General features: G+C 39.6%; 1 protein-coding gene across 1 annotated transcript in view; it reads left to right on the top strand.

Moving 5' to 3' along the window:
• Positions 1–20,625, top strand: part of st6gal2a (ST6 beta-galactosamide alpha-2,6-sialyltranferase 2a) — a 36,436-nt gene that overhangs the window by 3,641 nt on the left and 12,170 nt on the right. The window contains exons 2-5 of the mRNA XM_034886305.1: positions 11,703–11,759; positions 11,846–12,938; positions 19,039–19,136; positions 20,063–20,164. Coding sequence (XP_034742196.1) covers positions 11,936–12,938; positions 19,039–19,136; positions 20,063–20,164 — 1,203 coding nt within the window. The 5' untranslated portion in view covers positions 11,703–11,759; positions 11,846–11,935. The remainder of the gene's footprint in view (positions 1–11,702; positions 11,760–11,845; positions 12,939–19,038; positions 19,137–20,062; positions 20,165–20,625) is intronic.

The following is a 20,625-nucleotide window of genomic DNA, read 5'->3' as shown; positions in this document are numbered from 1 at the left end:
CCGAAGCTAGAGTTTCATTTTGATCTGTTCCAGGCTGTATATGTGGAGACCGTACAGAGGACTGGAATGATTGCATGGGCAGGGCACTCTGGGAAGGTGAAGGTGTAATTTCAGATGTGCGCTAACCGACCAGAGTTGCAGTTATCTGAGCTTAGCCTTCAAAGGCAAGAGCGCTGGAGTCATCAAGACCAGCTGTGCCCCTCACTCCTGGCTGAGTGTGTGAGCGCTCGGAGCACAGGACTCTCCATGGGAAACATATGGACGTCCAGGGTTATTAAATGTCTTCACAAGATTGTAAACTTCCTGAGAGGAGTTGTTTAGACACTCATTTCTGTGTGTTTTATGTATGGGCCTGTACTCCTTATGATGAGTCTTCAGCACACGGGAAGGTTTGAGCAGCTTATTATGGCGTAGCTTTCACAGTTACTCTATAAATCTGTGATAGGCTGTAATCTCAGTCTGTGTTTAGAAGTAAGTGTCCAGAGTTCAGGCTAGATTAAAGAGAGGTTAAACTGGAGCCGCAGATTAGTGGGCTTGTTCTCTGGGCACTCAAACACAATTTTCTCCACAAATGTAAAAGCCAGTGTGTAAGGCCCTTATATGAACAAATCCTGACCGCATCTGTTTTTGTTTTTTTTGTCATTGAAGCATTAGCATATGTGTTAACCTGTAAGATCTGTTCTTAAATTGTGTCAGGACCAGAGAAGTTTTGTTGGTTTTAGCCCTTGGGGTAATAGCACTTTCCTAAGCCGCATTTCCCAAACGTGGATAAGCAGACAATTTAAACTCTGATGTTTAAACTCTGATCTATTCCTAATTCTAACACAAATGGAGTGAGGGTCACTGTGTTAGAGGGTGACTAGTCATACAATCTGACAGTACAAGCATGATGACATCTCAGCCTCCACAAGAAGGGGAACAGACTTAAACAGCTTTAAGTGGACTTTCTCTACTTTCTCACATTAAATGCCCGCCTGCTGGGGGTGTTGGTGCTCCCAGCTGTATTTATGGGCCATAATGTAACGTGTAGAGCAGCATTTCCTTCATTAGACCTTGCAGTTGGCAGGCTGTATTGGAGAAGGCTCTGTGCAGCGTTAAAGCCTGTCATCAACAACCACTGCCCTGTGTGATTTATCAGAATAGGATGTGTTTAGGTCAGTATGATTCAACTCTTCCCGTCCTTGTGTTTTGTCAGATGACTTTTGTTTGGTTTTTTTTAAAGTGGAGGTTACTCTGTGAGGTGCTTTGAGTGCAGCGCTGTTAGATTTAAACTTTTAAGTCTGCCTCCTGTTTAGACATTGAATAGCCAGTAAATGTCTGGTGGCTGATGACTTTCTCTTGTCCAGTATTGATTTTTAAATGAAACACGTCCTCTGCTCTGATAATTGCAACACTTAACATGGTGCTCTGATAGAAAGGTGTGTGTGTGTGTGTGTGTGTGTGTGTGTGTGTGTGTGTGTGTGTGTGTGTGTGTGTGTGTGTGTGTGTGTGTGTGTGTGTGTGTGTGTGTGTGTGTGTGTGTGTGTGTGTGTGTGTGTGTGTGTGTGTGTGTGTGTGTGTGTGTGTGTGTGTGTGTGTGTGTGTGTGTGTGTGTGTGTGTGTGTGTGTGTGTTCAGACTGAAGGCTTATTGTGTGCACATAGAAACAGCATGTAGACCTTGTTGTTTCTCCACATTGTGGATCCATTGTGAGATTACTACATAAGATGGAAGGGTATGTGAAGGACTTCCTCCTCGCACCTTTTGGCCATTATTGGGTATAGTCACTTCTTTAGACTAAGATTAATGAGTGTCTCAGTAGATCTTGGCAAAAATAGACAGTTTTGCGCTGCTGATACAAACTGTGCTGTGGTTGAAAGAGGATAGCAGGGGACAGGACAGAGCAAATCTGCCTCAGCGGGATCAGTCTTTAATGGAGTTAGTACTTTCTTCACTGACCTTGCTGGACCTGTTATTACAACAGCATGAAGCCATCCCTCATGATTCTGCTAGCACCAAGAGAGAACCAGGATAAAAGATGTCTTCTTTTTCTTTTGATCATTTCAAAAAATCACGACTGATTTGATGCATTCCTGTTTTTGTGTGTATGTACCACATAGAGGGAAGCATATAAAGCATATTTTCTCCTTTCCGTGGAGACAGTGCAGCCTGTTGTGGCAGTTTCAAGGGTATACAACACTGTTTAACATAAGATACACATAACTAAAGAAATACTTGGTTTAAGGAGCAAACTTCAAGTTGCATTAACATTAGACGCTGTAAAGTTGTTTTCTCATAGGAACTCCAGTTGCCTAACGAATCAGGTCCGGTCATTGTCCCTTGTTGTCTTTTCTGACATGTAGCACAAAACAGCAGATTGTCCATGTCTATATGCGTTGTCACTTACTGGGAATATTTCGTTTGGTTAAGGCGAGGCGTAGAGCCGGCAGGAGGCGGGACATAATGTAGATCACACGGCAGCCACGTAGCCGGTTTGTAATTCATAAACAACCGATTCTCTTTCTGTTCCCTGAATTTGTCTGACAAAATCTGGCACCGGACCTTACTGACACAAGTTCACGAAACTCGTCTTCTCTTCAGTAAGACCCTTCCTTGTTAACCACGGATGTTTGTTTTCTTCCGGTTTCACGCAAGCCATGATAGAAATGTCCAGCTGCTATGGTGTTCACATTAAAAGAATGCCGGTGGTGTTAGAAATGGTGTCCCAGGGCGGCCTATAGCTCACTCAGTAAGTGCGCTCGCCCCATGTTGGCTGAGTCCTGCAGCTGCCCGGGTTCGAATCCAGCCTGCGTCCCTTTGCTGCGTGTCATCCCCATCTCTCTCTCTCTCCACCTTTCACATGTCTATCCACTGTCTCTGTCTAATAAAGGAAAAAAAGAAAAAAAAAGAAAATAAAAAAACAAAGAAAGAAACTGTGTCACCAGTTTCAGAGAGCATTGACAAGTTTTTTTTGACCTGCAAAAGGTTCTGCTCCGTACACTATGGTGACAGTTTTTGGAAAATACTGATGTAGGTTGAATTAGCCATGCTAAAGTCAGTATTGGCTGAGCCATTTTCAGAACAGTCAGTGGTGTTGGGAAGCTGCGGTTCACTTTAGGGCTACAACTTTTGTATTTGCATGATTATTAATCTGCTGAGTCTTTTCTTAATTAATTGAGTAACTGTTTGGTCTTTAAAATGTCATATAGTGAGTTCTTTAAGCCCAAGTTTGCATATTCAAACAACTTGTTTTTGTCTGACGCAAAACCGCAAAGATATTTAGTTAAGCGTCATGAAAGACAATGAGAAATAGAAAATATGCACATTTTGACAAATTGCAACCACGGACTATTTGGTATGTTTGCTTCAGAAAATTAAGGATCATTTGAGTTATAATTTTTGTCTCTTGTTTAAGCTCAAATTTAGTTTATTCTTTTTGTGTGGAAAGTTTGAACATGCAGACAGATGTGTGCATCTGTGTGGCTTGTTAAAGCTCAGTTTGATGATTTAGTAATTAACTGACTATCTATGTCATAATTTCCTTGTTATAGTGAGGAGTGAGTGAGTTATAGCAACAAGGAATAACTAATTGTTTTTTCATTCTTTCTTGAAAGCGGTGCTATTATACTGGTGGGGAGTAACACTCACGCTGGTCTCCTGCATTACATTCAAGTCCCTGCACGATGATTTGTTGTCAGGCAAAACTAGACAGATCTGGCTTCTTCTTTTTTTAAAGTGACCTGCTCTGTGCCACCTTTTAGCCTCTTTACTTATGAGGAAAAGGAGCTGAAATGTAACCTTTGCTTCACTGTATTTCTGGATAAATTAAATTTGTGCTATACTTTTGGTTTCAAAGCTGCTCTGTACTAAGCTGTGCTTCTCCATGCGTGCGTGATGCCATGCGATTGCATGCTCTAATGTATGTGATTGGCAGGCAGGATGGAGGTTGGCTGGATTGCTGGAAGGAGCTTTATCGGCTGCAGTGTGTTTTCTGTTTCACATGCTAGGTGCCAGTGGTGAAGAGCTGGTTGATCTACTGCTGGCAGTCACGTTACCATGGCATTTCCAAGACTGGCAGGCAGAACCACTGTACAGTAGCGATGCAAATTTCCTAATGTGGACTGATATGCAGCATGGAATGCAATATTAATTAGGTTCTTTGCGTGGCAAAAATGTCTGACTTTAGAGCAAACACACATAGATGCAAACATAGTCAGTGGAGTGCTGTCTGCACTTACATCTGCATGCACAGCACCACAATTAAATGTAGGTCACAGAAAAAGGCAGGTGTGGGGGAAGGAAAGAAGGTGTGCGGTGGAAGTAGCATTAAAGGAAGAGGGAAGCCTCATTATGTCATCGTGCTGGAGCAGCAGCAGGATTATAGTTTGGCAGGATATATAGGGTGAGTTTAATCCTTGAAATTTGAGTTTTTCTCTTAAAAAGTATTAAATCTTCTATTAAAGCGCACAACAAGATGGCGCTTTAGCTTCGACATCATCCTGTCTTTGCTCATGTATATATACTTTGGAAGCCCAGCCATTCAGTCTACAGGCTATTCTTAACAGCTGCACTTTTGGGTTTCAAGATGTGATGAAGTGCAGCGGACCCTTCAGAGAGCTTGGACACTGGCAGTTTAATTACACTGGGTAAAGTCTGATGTCCTACTTGGTAATGACCTCATTGCCCCCTGAGGCTATAGCAGGGTGGGCCTGTAGCTGGGGTTTCATTAAATGAGGAGAGAGTAGCTCGGTTCATTTAGTCTTTGCATATGCCTATGCTTTCTTTGTAACTCAATTTTCTCACTTCAGTTGTCCCTGTTTCAGTCCACCTTTGCTATGTTTCCAGTGTCTAATTTTTCTTGTCTCATCTGCAACTTTAAAAAATGTCATCTCTGCTTGACATGAGTGTGTGTGTTACAATGAAATATTATGCCTTAGTACAAGGTCAACACCTTATTTTTTATTTTATTTTTTTTAAGTGCCTCTCTGTTAATGACAGTTTTGTTACTGGACTTCCATTTGTGAAGAATCATTTCTAGGATGGATTAAAGAGCATGTGGCATTTTTTTCTTTTCTTTTTTTTTTTTTTTTTTTCTCGAATGCAGCCCAAAAGTCTTGAGGCATATATAATTTTGACTTGCTGTAAGTCAAATTTAAACTTGTAAGAAAGGCGTTGATCACATGGTTAATTTACACAAGTGTGATCTCAGTTGCATACATACAGTACATAGCAGTTGAAATGGTGAGATTAAACACTTCTTAGCTGTTTCACAAGTTTACACCTTGACGTTTTTGACTTTGGATTAAATTCTGATTTCTTCTGTGCATACAACAGCTATACATGCTTCCTGTTTGAATGATAATTTAAACTCTGTTCAGCAAAAAATTTGCTCATTTTTAAAGTGGAATTTTTAAAATATCAAGAGTGGAGCATGAACTTTGCAACCCAGATGACAGTTTTTAAACTGTGTGCCATTAAGAAGAGAGTACTGACCTCCATTTTAAACTAACAGCGTGATTAGACAGAATGTCTTCATTGTATCTTTGCTTCTTTATGCTTTGGTTCAGGCAACTAAAACACAATTAGGTTTAGGCAACATGTTAAGACAGGTGAAGTTAAGAGTTCAGTGTGCTCGTACAATGTGTGTTTATACTTGCTCCACATGGCTACAGTCGTAGGTGGGGTGAAAAGCCTGCGGTTGTAGCATCCTCCTAACTGTATCACGTTGCCTCCTTGAAACGGAAGTATAGCAGCTAAGCTGTTTGCTTTAGGGGTGGGAATCACCAGAGGCACCACGAGTGTTGCGTCACATGAATTTTATTGCTGTAAAATTTGACTGTCAAGCTGACTGACTAACCAACACTTTCATGAATATGTTATAAATGTTGTATACACCTGGCAAACTGAACTGTTTGCATTTAATTAAGGTGGACTAGACTGTAATACCAACAGGTATGCACTGCTGTGCTACTACAGGTATATTTTTACAATGCAACTTCAGCCCTTCAGCCCCTAGGGAATTAGAAAGGCAATAACTTTTAAATTTAAAATAAAACATGTAGCCCTACATTAAAATAAAATGTTAAAATTAAATAAAATGCAACATGTACTCATTAAGTAAACAAAATGCGCTACGGTTTGCTGCCAACCTTAGTACTAACAAAAGTTCAAAAACATTTTGTGTGCGCAAAACACTTGACGTGGAGGTGGCCCGCTAATTGAACTGCAACGGCCATATTGGAAGCAACCACCAGGTTTTAGTCTGCAATCCTCCGTTCTTGTGCGGCATTTTGCAGAAGGTGCGTTTTAATCACATAGGAATCTACTGCCCGTGACGTCCATGCGTCACAAGTCAATGCAACACGTTCTGCTGTTTTTAAACTTTCCTGAACTTTAAGCTTAACTTCTCTGTAGAGCTTGGGTACGGCTGTATCCGTGAAAAAGCGGCGCGATGGAGTTACGTACCTTGGTTCCAGTGTTTTTAGCAAGTGACAAATCCCTAAACGTTTTATGGACGCAGGTCTTTGCACATGAAGTAGGCGATGGCTCGAGTTATTTTCTTCGCCCGCTCTGAATTTGGAGGCAGCTTTGTCAAGCTAAGTGTGTCCAGTGTTGGTTGGTTTTTTGGCAGAGCTTGTTTAGCATTAGCTTTACCGTCCTCGGCTAACGCTAACTCCCGATGGTGGCGTGTGAGAAGAGCCCTCATGTTGGTGGTATTCCCTGAGTATTATATTTGCATACGACACTCCTTGCAAATCCCATGTCTCATATCCATCTCAGTTGTCCCCTCCTTGTTAAAAAGTTCCAAACACTTGATTTAAACACAGACAGTACATTTCTGATTTCTTTCTTTGAGGTTTATTTTATCTACATCCTCCTGCATGCTAACAGTCACCCCGCTGACCTCACCAGAACACAAACAGCGTCATTGGGTGGACTGAAAAAGCCATTGATTCGATTTTTCTACTACCGAAAAAGTTCAATTCTCATGTGCAATTTAAATAATTAAAGATCAATACTTGGCGTCTGTGTATCAATACAGTATTGCCACGGAAAATATTGTAATACTATGCTGTATTGATTCCCCCCCCCCCCCCCCCCCACACCCCTAGCTTTTACTATGTAAAAGCAGTTCTTGGAAACACAGTGTTTGGAAAATTAACTAAACTGTTATGTGCATGTGTCACATGATCATGAAGTACACAGTAGAAATACAGCCTCAAGTATTTCACCAGGAATGTGTGCCGGCATTGATTTGATTGACCAATGCAGCGCATTGCTGCTCCACTAAAGCTCAAATTCGTAAATAACTGCGCCCCAGTTATAAAGGTTCACACATCCAGCTGGTTTCTAAATGTGTCTCCCTTATGTAATACCTTAATGGAAAACCTGGTTTTCTCACTTTTAATACATGAAGCACATATTGTATTTTTTTTATGTTCTATTCACATAATCCTGGGAGACTTGGCCTGGACAAGTTTGCAAATGAATTCAGAAATCTAAAATATCTCTCGACCATACAGTTCATACTTCTATCTGTCTGTCCACAAATGCTTAGCGGACCTTATCCTGTTGTCTTTTTATTTAACCACACAGTGATGTATTAATATGTATCCCATTGATCTGCTGTGAGGTGAATATGAAAGTAAAACGGCTTTATTTTTAGGTGGAGAACAACTTCACTCTGGGTTCAATATTTCATTAGATACAAGTCCTTTGGTTATTGTTTTTATTTGAGAGAACATGCACACTTGCATCCTATTGCCGTGCAGTCTGCAAAATAGAGGACAGCATGTTCTCTTGCAGAACTGAACAGTCATCCACTACCTCCTTTGTTGTCTCTTTGTAATTTGATGTGTTAAACTCACCTGATTAATTTTGATTACACTAATCAGAATCTACCCACTCATTGTGAATTAACATATTTCTGTGCTTAAATACAGACATTGAGAATGTTCCCGGAAGCCAACCTCAAATCATGGCCATTGTATTTCTGTTGCGACCCTTAATTTCCCATGTCACAGTCAGAACCTCTGCTTCCTACAGAAACTGTTCATTTATTCAAGATTTTTTTTTTTTTCTTCAAGTTGGCTGTGATTAGAGCGTTCATAACCTGACATCTCCACGCTGGTAATGTACTGAACAATTTTCAGTGTGGCTGTATTCCCTCAAGGCCTGTCAGTCACCTCTAGCAATGACTGGACTGTAGATGATATTACAGCAGGCAGCAGCAGGGCATGCTGGGACTCAAGGAATGTGGTTACATAAAGAAACCTATCTATATAGTCTCTATATTTTACTCTTGTGGTTCTGTTGTGGTTTTAGCAGCACTTGGCTACCTTTTAATAGTGATGCAGTCATATTATCAACTATGTTTTTTATTTTGAGCAGTGTTCATTTTTGGCAGTCTGTTGCCAAACAATAGTGGACAATAATGTTGTTTTTGTTAGTTTTCATCAGTCAAAATTTAGTCCAATTTTATTTTATTCAGGCATTGAATGTTTGTCTCCTAAGCATTTGTAAGACACAGTGTTCATGTCACTCACAACAGACTGACTCTCAAATCTAGTCATCATTTCCAAACTCTGACAGTTTGACAGAACTAATTTCTACGTCCTTCCTGCTCTCTGAGCTTTATCACAGCTACCTGTTCTGTTCACAAATCCTTCAGAAACTGGATTAACTCACTTGTTCACTAAAATAGGCAACAATTTATTGTCTAAGTTTAGTTCAAGAAGAGAAGCTGAAACGTTGGTTAACGTAGTGACATTTCTTTCCTCAATCTTAAAATGGCCTGTATGTTTTCATGTATGTTGTTCCAGCTGTTTTCAAACTGCTTATGAACTTTTCAAGCAGCTAAATCAACTCTTCTACAAAAGATAGTTCTGAAGGACGAAGGATTGTATTATGTTGATAGGTCGTTGAACAAGACTGCATTAGTTAGTGATTAGTTAATTCCCCGTCATTCCTACAGTATTACATCATATTTTTTATTTGTTGATGAAAAATGGAATACATTTTGTTTTAGTTTTAATTCTCAAAGGGTTTTTTTATGTAATATATTGAACTTGTTTTTGCTGTAACATCGTATACATTTTTCGTCATATTTTTTGGTGACAAAATTAAAACTGTTTTCAAGCAATAGATTTAAAAAAATAATTTTACATGGACCCGCTGTTCTTATATGCTGACTCACCAGACAGACACAGAGTTAATTTGTATGGTTATGATCAAATGTGTTCAAGAATACCTAAAATGGATAATGGAAAAAAGTTTCCACCTACAAGCAGTGAAGTGTAATGATAAAGATCACTTGATGAAACGGTTATTTCACTTCAATATTGTTAAAGTTGTTTTTATGGTGATTTTTTTTTGTTGTTGACCTTTTTATTTATCTAGGTAGGTCAATTGAGAACAAATTGTCATTTGCAACAACGACCTGTCACATTCACATATTCATACCTGGAAGTTGTCCAACAGCCACAGTCTGATGTCCAGTCTTAGCTCCACTGGAGCAGTTGGGGTTAAGGGCCTTGCTCAAGGGCACTTCAGTGATAGTAATGAGGGAGAGAGGAGAGACAAGCGCTGCTCTCTTTGCTCTTTCACTTTCCCCACCCAGATTTTTAAACCTATTGTTTAGGGGATTGAACCGGCGACAACCCGGTCACAAGTTCGCTTCTTTAACCTTTAGGTCCACCACTGCCCGCGAAATAATGTAATCATGATCAGTTTTTGTTGAAACTGTTTTAAAAGGTGTTGATTCAACTTTGTCATTTTAGAGGATGTAGTTTGTAGTGCTCTTGAATGTATTTCATTATACAGTTTTTTTTTTCATGCAGGTCATAAACCATATAATTATCCTCCTGAGCGCAAATAGCCTGTAAATATTTAACCAATATCCTTTTCCCTCATTACAAAGGACTCCTCTTTCTTTGTCTATGATATATCTATATTAGACCTTGGTTTTGCTCTCTACGATGTCTAAGCTTTATATTTCATCAGGCACGTTTTGTTCATCCCACTTCCCTGCTAACTCCCACTAAGTCATTTAGTCGTCCTTTGCTGCCTGGCAGTGGCTCGTTTCCATGTTTCCCATTTTGTACTGTGTCTTTGTGTAATTCTTACAAAACTAGCTCTGTCCTCCACCCCCGCCTCTCCATCTGTGCCACACATTTATGTTGTTTCACCGCAGTTACTGAAGCACACATCCTGATCGCTGCCAGGTGAGGAAAACTAGCTGCACACACATAAACACACACACACACTTCCTCAGTAGGCTTATGTTGAGCATTGGTGCATGTAGATGCCATTTGTTAGTTGACAACTTGTCATTGGGCAGCTGTGGGTTTTCTTGCTTGTTTTCTTTTGTTTTTACGCGTCACTCCTTCTGGCCTTCTGTTGTTATTTCCAGATGTTAAATGGGATATTTTTAACTGAGTACCATTTGGCCCTAGCCTAGTAGACATGTTGAAACTGCTACACAGGGGATTGGGATGCCTGACCCCTACCCCACCTGTCAATGGCTTCAAAGCCTTAGGCAGATCTGCAATTTATTTGGAAAATAGTCCGATTTTTGTGTGTTTGTGCAGATGTGCCTTTGGTAATTGCGTTAGTTTATTTGCCGTTATTTTCTTTCTCCCACACCGTCTCTTCTCCCTCGGGCCCAATTGCTCCCCATTGTTTGACCAGGGTATATGGCTAAGCTTTGGCCTCCTGTGTGGTCGTGGGAGGCTTGAATGTCTGGGTGTATGGGGGCGGGGGGAGTGGGGGACCACAGGGGCTCCTGAGATCTCTTCTTCTGCACTCTGCAGGACTCAACAGCTTTAGAGACAGGAAGCTGTAATTAGAACTAGAGGAGGCTTGACTCTCAGGAGTTTTTATTCTCATGCTTTACCCAGCCACTCTTTCTCTCTCTAGTGAGATAGAAATGCTCCCACATTAAGAGACCAAAACTCATAATTACATGTGGTTGAGAGGATTGTAGTTCCTCTGATGTGAGGCAATTTAATGCTTCATTTATTCACCTTCATTGCTATGTATTTCAGTTGTAAGCCATCATTGAACCAAATGTGAACACCAGAGTAATAGAGTAAGTCGAGCTGAGTGGTTTTTGGACAGCAATGAAATAAGCTAATGTATTATGTTGATGCACATGTGAAATATTGAAGAGACTGGATGTTTGAATTAGTGTCATACTCTTAGTAAATTTCATTGGAGCACTGGAATAGTGGTAGATATTATGGGGACAGCTAAAAAATAAAGCAAAATAAAAAAACAGACTACAGAGAAAATGTTAATCTTTTTATTTAGATAATTCACATCTGTTCAAAAATAATCACCATTTGGTAACACATTTTACAAAACAAAGTCTGCATCACGTTAAAGTTTGCACTGATCTTCACACTTGAAAATTACCTTGGGTGAAACCCTGGAGTATGTTTGTTTGTGAAAGGGAAAAAAAGGGGGTTATTTAAGTGATTTATATTTTGTGGAATCTTTGTTGTCTGAGTGAGTGAGTTCCTGTTGTGCTAAGGATTTAATGAAGGAAGCTGGAAATTTGATTCTAGTGGTCAGAAATGAAATATCTTCTTTTTTTGTTAAGAGTGGAAAGCAGCCAACTTCTGCCCTACAGGAGGTGTTTTCCTGTGGTATGACTCAAGCACACAGTCTCATGTATGCATGTGGACTCTTGACTTCACTAATTTGTACCCTTCTTCTTCTCAGGGTTCTGTTATATCCTGGAGGACACATGGTCATGAAGCAATAGAAGTACCAGTTGAGGTGAGTGTCTCAAACTTTTGCTTCACTAGTCCCTGTTTTTCCTTTCCCCCCTGAGCACTTTCATTTTGAGCATTTGTCTTTTACAGGCCCTCCAGCTGACCTCTGGTCTAAGTCCTGGCCGTGGGCCTTTGTTGTTGGTGGGCCAGCTGAACAGGCGTGTATGTGAGGGAGAGGTAATGAAGTCCAGGATGAGGCAGTGGCGGAGGCTAGTTCTGGTGGGAATGCTGGCCTGGGTTCTCCTCTTCCTAGCCCTCCTCTCTTACTTTCTGGATGCTCGTGTGAATGAACCCCTGACCTCTGTTGGCTCTTTACTCTCCCAGCACCCTGACAGCCGTCGCCTAGCTTCCATACAGGCCTCCCATCAACAACGTGCCAACCTGGGCTCGCGACCTGAGGTGGTTTCCACCTTAACAACAACCACCTACCCTGGAGATAAGCCAGATCCGGAGCCTTTTGCCAGCTCCACAACCCCAGAGCTCAGCCTGGAGGTGAGCCACAGCCCCAACAGTGCTCCCTACGCCATTTATGGTAGCCAGGAGAACAACCACCAGGACTACCTGGACCCACAGAGCCTGGCTGCCTGGTCCTCCTTTGGTACAGAAAATGTAGGTTCTCACTCTGACCCTTCAGTCCAGAGTCGTGAGAGAACTTTCCAGACAGAGTACCAGAACCACTTCAGCACCACACACGACCACGGTGGGGGGGAAGAAGAAGATGAGAGGGACAATGAAGATGAAGAACTAGAAAACAGAATAAGGGTTACAGGAGGGAGGAGGCTTGGTGGTGACTCCTCTGATCTGGATGAATATTACTTCTCCAAGTCTGCCTCTGTAGTGCAGAGGTTGTGGCGGGGTCGTGTGTCCGCCGGCATGCTGAGTCCTCGGCTGCAGCGTGCCATGAAGGACTACGTTAGTGCCAACAAACACCATGTTTTTTACGAGGGGCATCGCAGTCCTGCCCAGAATGCTAAGGAGCTGCTGTGTCAAATGAAATCCCAGGCCCAGCTCAGGACAGTGGACGGGTCAGAGCAGCCCTTCTCTTCACTTGGTTGGGCTCGTCTTGTGCCGTCTCTTCCCCTAAAGCGACTGCACAGGCGGGGAGACCAGAGTAGCTTCAAGACCTGCGCAGTGGTCACATCAGCGGGTGCCATCCTGCGCTCAGGACTGGGTAAAGAGATCGGTGAGTTGAGAGAAAAAAAGATTCTGATTAAGAGCCACAGGGCTTCTTTTGTTAAATGAAAAAAGGTTTTTGGAGAAAAAGCATTCTTGAAAGGGAGGTATGGAAAAAAATAGTTGTTTTAGTTTATTTCAATCCCATAAATACACAACATCACTTGCATAACAACATAAATGGTAAAAGAACAGCAAGAACATAGTGTCACATTATTTCATCAGAATCCGCGTCATTTGCCAGGTATGAGGACACATATGAGGAATTTTTCTTTGGAGCATCGTTACTCACACTGTGCTTACACATAAAAAAACAACCAAAACTAAAATATACACACTAATATATACATACTCTAAACAGAACAATATAGAGGCATGAGTGAATGAAGAGTTCAATAAAAAAATATTTAAATATGGAGCATAGTGCAAGGATACTGGGATAAATAGTATTATTTTATTATATTACAATATGAACAGTATGAACATTCTGGACAGTTCTGAAATAGGAAATGAGAATTCATGATGCAGTGTTATCTTAACTCGTTTATGATCAATACTGTGTGAAAAAGTTGAAGCATTTGCCTATTACGCCCTCCCTTTTTAAATTCTATTTATTCTTGTTTTGTTCTTAGGTCCCTCAGGATGTTATCAATTTTATTTAATGAATTCTCATTAATTTCTATATTTGTAAAAATAATTTCTATATCAGTGGCAAAACTTAATAATGATAAAGAAAAGGTAATCATACCCAGCCTGACAATTAACAAAAGAAAAGACAAGGTATGACAAACTTTAACCAGAGACATAAGCTGAAAGACAAGGATTTTATTTATACTCTGTCAGTAGACTTTTGGCAAAGATCTGCTTTACTTCAGAGGCTGCAATTTGCATTACACCCCATAATAAACAGGTCCACTCTAGAGATGGAAAATAGATGAGAAGCAAATGAGATGCAAAGGAAAACAAATCAACTCTGTAAGAAGGAACGGGTAGACTTGGTTTGGTTCAACTTTGCACTAAACTTGACTGAAAACTTGACTAAGGTCACTTGAAGTACTTAATTTAGATTCTCAATTTTTCTTTTTTCTAATATAAAAATAATTGGCATTATTGGACGGTGATCAAATTCTCAAATATTTGTATTTGTGACAGGAAAGCCTTAATATTATTAAGTGTGGGTGTTAGTTTACACTAACAACAAACATGCCAAATTAACACAAGATATTTAATCCGTTTAAAAACAAAAAACAAACAAAAAAAAACACGGTTGTCGCGTTGTAACTTTTCACTCTAAAGTACTTCTTTTTTTAAACTTCTGTAAAAAGTATAAACTTTCATCAGCTTTACATCCTAAAACAATACAAAGCATAGCTGCAGTATAGTTTTATCGGAATAGTACTGGTGTAGTCTATATCAACGATGTTCCACTTCCGGGATTGCTCTGTTGCCGTCCTATTTTGCGACGGATTTCACTCTTTTTAGCCAGATTTTTTTTGTTTGTGTTGGAATTTTGAACTCCAGTGGATTTATGAAGACTGTGGTTAACTACTCCTCAGACCTCTGCAGGGTAAAGCACAGACAGCCAAACTATCTGTCCAATCTGAGTTTTCTGTTGCACGACTAAAACAACTTTTGAACATACACATGTTCCACCAAAACAAGTTCCTTCCCGAGGATACTTTGAAGCAGCACCGAGACTTTTCCCAGTGATCAGCGCATGCCATGACGATTGTGATTAAATGCCAATAAACCAGAGCACCTTTTTCTCCCATCCTGCTGCGCTGTGGAGGAAGGTCTGGCAATGCAAGACTAGTACGGGTGTAACAAGATTACGAAGTCCATGTTAAAATGTTTACTGTGGCTTGTCAACAACTACAGCACATGTCCAACTTAATAAATCACCTAGTGGTCTACCATACTAGTGAGTAAACTAACTGATTTAGCTGGATCTGTAAGGCACAGTGGCCCACTAATGCTGCATTGTAAAGTTCAACAAATATCCAATATCCAAATGCACAGCATTTGCTAATTAACTTGTCAAGCTGATTGTGAGCAGGCTTGAGTGTGTGCCTAGGAGAGTGTATGTTGTTAGGTTTGAATGTGTGTGCTCTTGGTTTACAGACTTTGGCAGCTATTTGGTAAGTGGGGAGAGTGTGAACTCAATGACAGATGGCTCACTAGAAAAAAGCTGAACCCCCTCTGGTAACCGATCAGGCTTCTTCACATCACATATAGCTTCCTTGCATTTCCTTTTGAAATCAGCGTCTCAAAGCAAGCATGGTCTTTAATTCTAAGAGAATCGGCTTTATGAATAAGCATATGTTTCTATATTTCAATAATATGTCGATATCGTAACATCGTTCTACAGACACAAGCCCCAGTTAACACTGTCCCAGTAAGAGAGAAAAACGGCAAACAATTATCACTGAAATTCCAATGCAGACAAGTGTTACAAACCTACAACTGCACTTGACCCTGTGGTAACAGTAGGATTAACTTGTGATGCTGTGTCAGTGTAAACATAACCGCTACAGCCTTTCGACACTGATGCCTCCACTCACTGCAGGAAAAGTTCTTTTTTTGCTAAAGAAATCCAAGCATTATAAGGTCAGATTTATTTATAAAGCTGTAAGTGATTCACAGACTAAAGTTCCATTCAGTAAACCTCCAAGTGAGGTTTGGATTATTGAATATTAAGGTGTTTTTGGTATATCTGCTTATTGTTTTTAGTGCTGGGGGAAGAAGAATATTTGACTGCGTGGTATTCCTTATTTTTAGAAGCAAAGAAAAGAGAGGCAGTGTTTAGCACCAGGTCTTGGACTTAAACTCGGCAAGTGCTGCTAAATCTCTGTTAACGTATCCTCATTCTCATCCTCATTCTTTTCCCATTTGTTTTGGGTTTCTGTCCAATAATGTGAACCCAATGCACATGCTCATAACGAAAGAAAGTGAATGTGTCTTTTCAGTCCCACACTTTCATCATTGTTTTCTTTATTTTGATCAGGCATACCATGTTAAAAAAAAAAACACTCTAAGCCTAACATGCGCCATCAGAAAGTCAATATAAGAATATAGGAAAGTTGTCAAATAAAAAATTTAAATTCATGACCATTTATTCTCTGAGTGCAGATCCATACAACTTAAGGGTATTGGTTTTGTGTGTCATCATCATGGTATTAAGTTCTAAGAAAAGAGATTTTGCTTTGACGGGGACTTCATGACGACAAATTAGAAAATTTTATAGAGCTGATTAATTATTAAACCGTGTTGGAAAAGCTGGACTTGGTTACATTAATTCTCAGGCTCCGCATCAACAGGAAATCGAACTGCATTGATTCCACACCCTTCTGTCCTTCTCAGAAGGCTGCACTGCATCAAAACCGACATTAACCTACATTATGCAGCTGTGAATTGTGACAAATAGTCAAATGATGAATGTGACCATTGTACTCTTTTTCTGTGCCACTTGCAGGTTGGCTGACATTTAGATTATTGTGTGTCTCTCATAGGCTGCAGCACAGAGTTCTGCAGGAAGTTTTGGTTCAGTTCAGTGTCATGCATGTGGTGTATGGCTGCCATCATGTGGTGAACACGAAGAACTGCATCCGCAGTACAATGTAGGATGGAGAAAATAACTGGAACATGTTACATAAGCAATTAATTGCCCTGCAACTAATTTTCTCCTTGTGAAATATATAGCGTTTACTGACACTTCTTGGCTTTTGACACTTCAAAGTTTTGACTTAATTTACATTTTTAGATCATAGTTTTTGGTAAATATACTATTCGGATTCTTCAGTCTGTACTGGTGAAACATCAGCATACCCGTCTTTGTTAATGTTGGGGGTTTTGTGCGAAATTGGCTCTGGAAGTAAATATGACAGATTTGTGTAGTCTCTGCAATTGTGATTTACCAAATTTCTGATTGGGTGCCCACCAGTGGTAGAATTAAACAAAGACACTTGGGTAGAAGTCCTAGCAGCTCTGACCTGGGGACACTGGGATATAAAGGGTTTAGTTGCAACACATAGATATGACTGACTTTCACTGGGATTGTTTTTTTTTTCCTACAAACAAAGTAATCCCATCAAGTGGCATTCAACTTTAACCAAATGTATTCTCCTATATTGCTTTTCTGTTATTTTATAATAAATCAACAGAAGATATACTTTTTAAGCAGGAACTTAGTTAATGTACAGTATTTTTCAATCTTTTTATGTTACCACTTTTACAACTTTTATTTTACATCTTCAGAACAGCCAGCATATGCCTGCTGGGTTCTCAGGCATACAATGGCTGAACAGGTTAGTAATGTAATTGAAATAAAGCCATTTCATACCCTTTAAAAAAAGAAAGAAAAAAGTTAGCAGTCATCTCAGTTAGGTTTCCAGCACAGAGGAAACATGGTAAAGTAATCAATAACTGGAGCCATTATTGATACCAGAATAGTGCATTATAATTGTTTGGCTCAAAAACATTTAATTTACTGCCGCACATCCAGCAGCCTGCTGATGGCATTGTTTGCTTACTTCTGATATTATTTGTCAGGCATGGATGTTGGCATTCACAATTTTGGACATAAAAAGACACCGTACTTAAAGAAAATAAATCATAACTGCAGCTACAAAGGATAAGTTATATTAAGTTGTGTCAGCTGTACAAGAGGTCTAACAATCAACATATCTATATTTTAGTTTACAAAGCAACATGATGCCTCTAACTGGTCCCAAAGAGCCTGATAGACTGAATCTATCTCAAACTGTAAAATCCATTGATCATCTGATGAGAGGAATGTAACATGTCACCAACTGCGAATCCGACCCGCAGCCTTTTTCTGTGTATCATCCTCCATCTCTCTAAATATGGAAAAATAGAAATATAACCTTAATAAATGAATTGATTCCATGTTGGTGAGTGAACTGTGAAGAATGAACAAAAAAAACAAAAATCGGGACATAGTATAATTCTATATATTTACTTCAAGTGTATGTGAGTGTTTTTTTGTATTTGAGAAGTTTTGTATTTTGCACTTTTTGGGCTTTTTTCTTGGCACTTTTCAAAAGGAAATAAGAAAAATGCACAGACATATCTGTAAAAATAAATTCATATAACATTTTTGAGTCTTTTGGCTTCTGGATTATTTTCTGTAGTAAGCTGAGACATGGGGCTACGGTTTTGGTGTTGTCTGTATCTCATCTGGTGTGTTTACAGTAGTGTTTTAAAATCATTTTACAGATTCTTGACTTGGACTGAAATAGAAAACCTCCATTCTAACCTCTGTATTTCTGTGTCAGTAAGGCCTTGAATCACACTGACACTGGTAACAGAAAACTGAGTGTTCGCTTACCAATGATCACAGGCACATCCCGGGGGGCCAAAGTATATGAGAGCTGTATCACTTTTGTTTTGGTATGACGTTTAGACAAAAAAGCATGTATTTTCAGGCATCTTTTAAGAAGTTAAAGATGAAACTAATGTTTTCTTTATTAGCGGTGGCTCAGCAGTTAAAGGAGTTAAACATTAGAGAGTGCTTTGGTTATGTCTGTGAGCCTAACAGACATTTTTGTTACCAATCAATGTAATTAGTCTTTACATCACTGCAGTCAGCAGTGTGTTGTCTCTATAATGACGTATGTGATTATCTGTCTGACTACAAAAAACATTGATCAAACTACTGTTGAAAGTCATTCAAATGCAACCAATTGTTGCCATTTATTGTAGTTTTTCTTTTTGAAGTACCCCTTCAACATAAAAGACTAAGCAGCAATTCTAAATACACTTGTGACTACATTAAAAACCTTTGATGTTCTGCTTTGCTGATATGAAACCAGATTTAAAATTGCTGTATTTTTTTCTCTGTTTGTCCTAGGTTGCATTCATCATTCACCATTCAACTCATATTGCCAGATATTAAAGAACCATTCTAGAGTTTTTTTTTGTAAAGGAAAAAAACCTCAGCAAAGTAATTGGAGGGGTAAAATGAATTTTGGTACCATACTGAGTACATATTTAGTTTTTGCATGTTCCGGTGTATTTACACTGTAATACGTATACCTCGAGTTCAGTTAATTACCTGCTTAAAGTGATGTGGTCTGTGGTTTTTCTTTTAGATACTCATGATGCAGTTTTACGATTCAACGCTGCACCCACAGCGGGATATGAGAGAGACGTGGGCAACAAAACCACCATCCGCATCATCAACTCACAGGTGAGCAAGGATCTGGCATGCATGATGCATACTAATAAATTACTACTGATACCTTTGGAGCTTTGTTGCTGAAACACATGTAAAACCTGGAGTGGCAAAAGTTGATTTATGACAACGATGCTCCCATTTGTGTAAAATGCTGTGTCATGTAAAATGTGTTGCTTGTAGTGGCTCAGTGGTTAGCACTGTTGCAACACAGCAAATAAACATAGTTATTCCCTTGAGTGCTCCGGTTTATCTCACCATCAAAAATATGAATGTTAGGTAAATACTCCCGTCAGTACCCTCTGTAAAGAGAACTGGACCTCGGGCGGTTGTCATACACTTTGCAAAATAAGATGGGTTTAACGCAGCCGACATATTTCGTTTCTATGTATGTAAGTGCTTAAAAATAAAAATAAAGGCACCTTTAACCTCCGACAAACCTGGGAATATTTATCACCCGACTCTACAGTTCTTCTCAGCTCTGGAATAAGGCGGAAACCGCTAGCCTGGCTCTGTACAAAGGTAACAAAGTATGTGTACCAGCAGCTCTAAAGCTTGATATTTAAAATGTTATATCTCTGAGTCATCGCTGTTTGCCTAGCAACTTTGCAATGGTGACAAGAGACTGTAGAAGTTATTGTGCCGGCCCAAGAAAGAGTTTAATACATAATCACGTACGTGAAATACCATGTGTTTATTTATGGGCACCTTTCAAAGCAAATTTTTAGCAGACTTTTTACACTTTTTGTACAGATTTATCAAACTAAATTCAATGTGTTTGATGTTGATTCTAAGCTCAATGTCAAAGAAGCATGTCATTTTCAAAATGTTGAACTATTATTGTAGAAGATTTGGGCTTGGATGTTGATTCTGTGTGGTTAAAATAATTGTTAATACACTGTTTTGCTTAATTTGACGACAATACATATTTCCCTCTACAGATTTTGGCCAACCCTAAGCATCGCTTCAACACAAGCTCAATCTACAAGAATGTAACTCTGGTGGCCTGGGATCCTGCACCTTACACTGTTAATTTACACAAGGTATGTTTTCTTTGTATTGAATGAATCTGTTGCTCACACAAAACATAACCAGTGCATTAAGTTTCCAGCTCAGTTCTTTCAGGAAAGTAGGACAATGCATAGTTTGTCACTCCACCACAGCTGTGCTGCGGAGGAAGGTCTGACTAGTCCACACAGCATTCCGGGATGGGAGAAAAACATGCTCTGGTTTATTGACATTTCTTTAAACCAATCAAAGTTGTCTTGGGCGGTGCTAAGTGCAACAGAAAACTCAGATTCAACGGATTGTTTAGCTAGCTGTCTCCCCGCAGAGATCTAAGGAGCAGTTAACCATAGTCCTTATAAATCAACTGGAGTTTAAAATTCCAACACAAAGAAAACAGAAGGTAACGCATATAAGGCCGAAAGGAGGGACATCCAGTGGAATTTCAAGCTGCACCTGAGATATATATATATATATATATATATATATATATATATAT

Source organism: Etheostoma cragini, chromosome 11 (assembly GCF_013103735.1).
Source record: "Etheostoma cragini isolate CJK2018 chromosome 11, CSU_Ecrag_1.0, whole genome shotgun sequence".
NCBI lineage: Eukaryota > Metazoa > Chordata > Actinopteri > Perciformes > Percidae > Etheostoma > Etheostoma cragini.
Note: the sequence above shows the minus strand (reverse complement) of the source record. Positions and strands in the feature narration are given on the sequence as shown.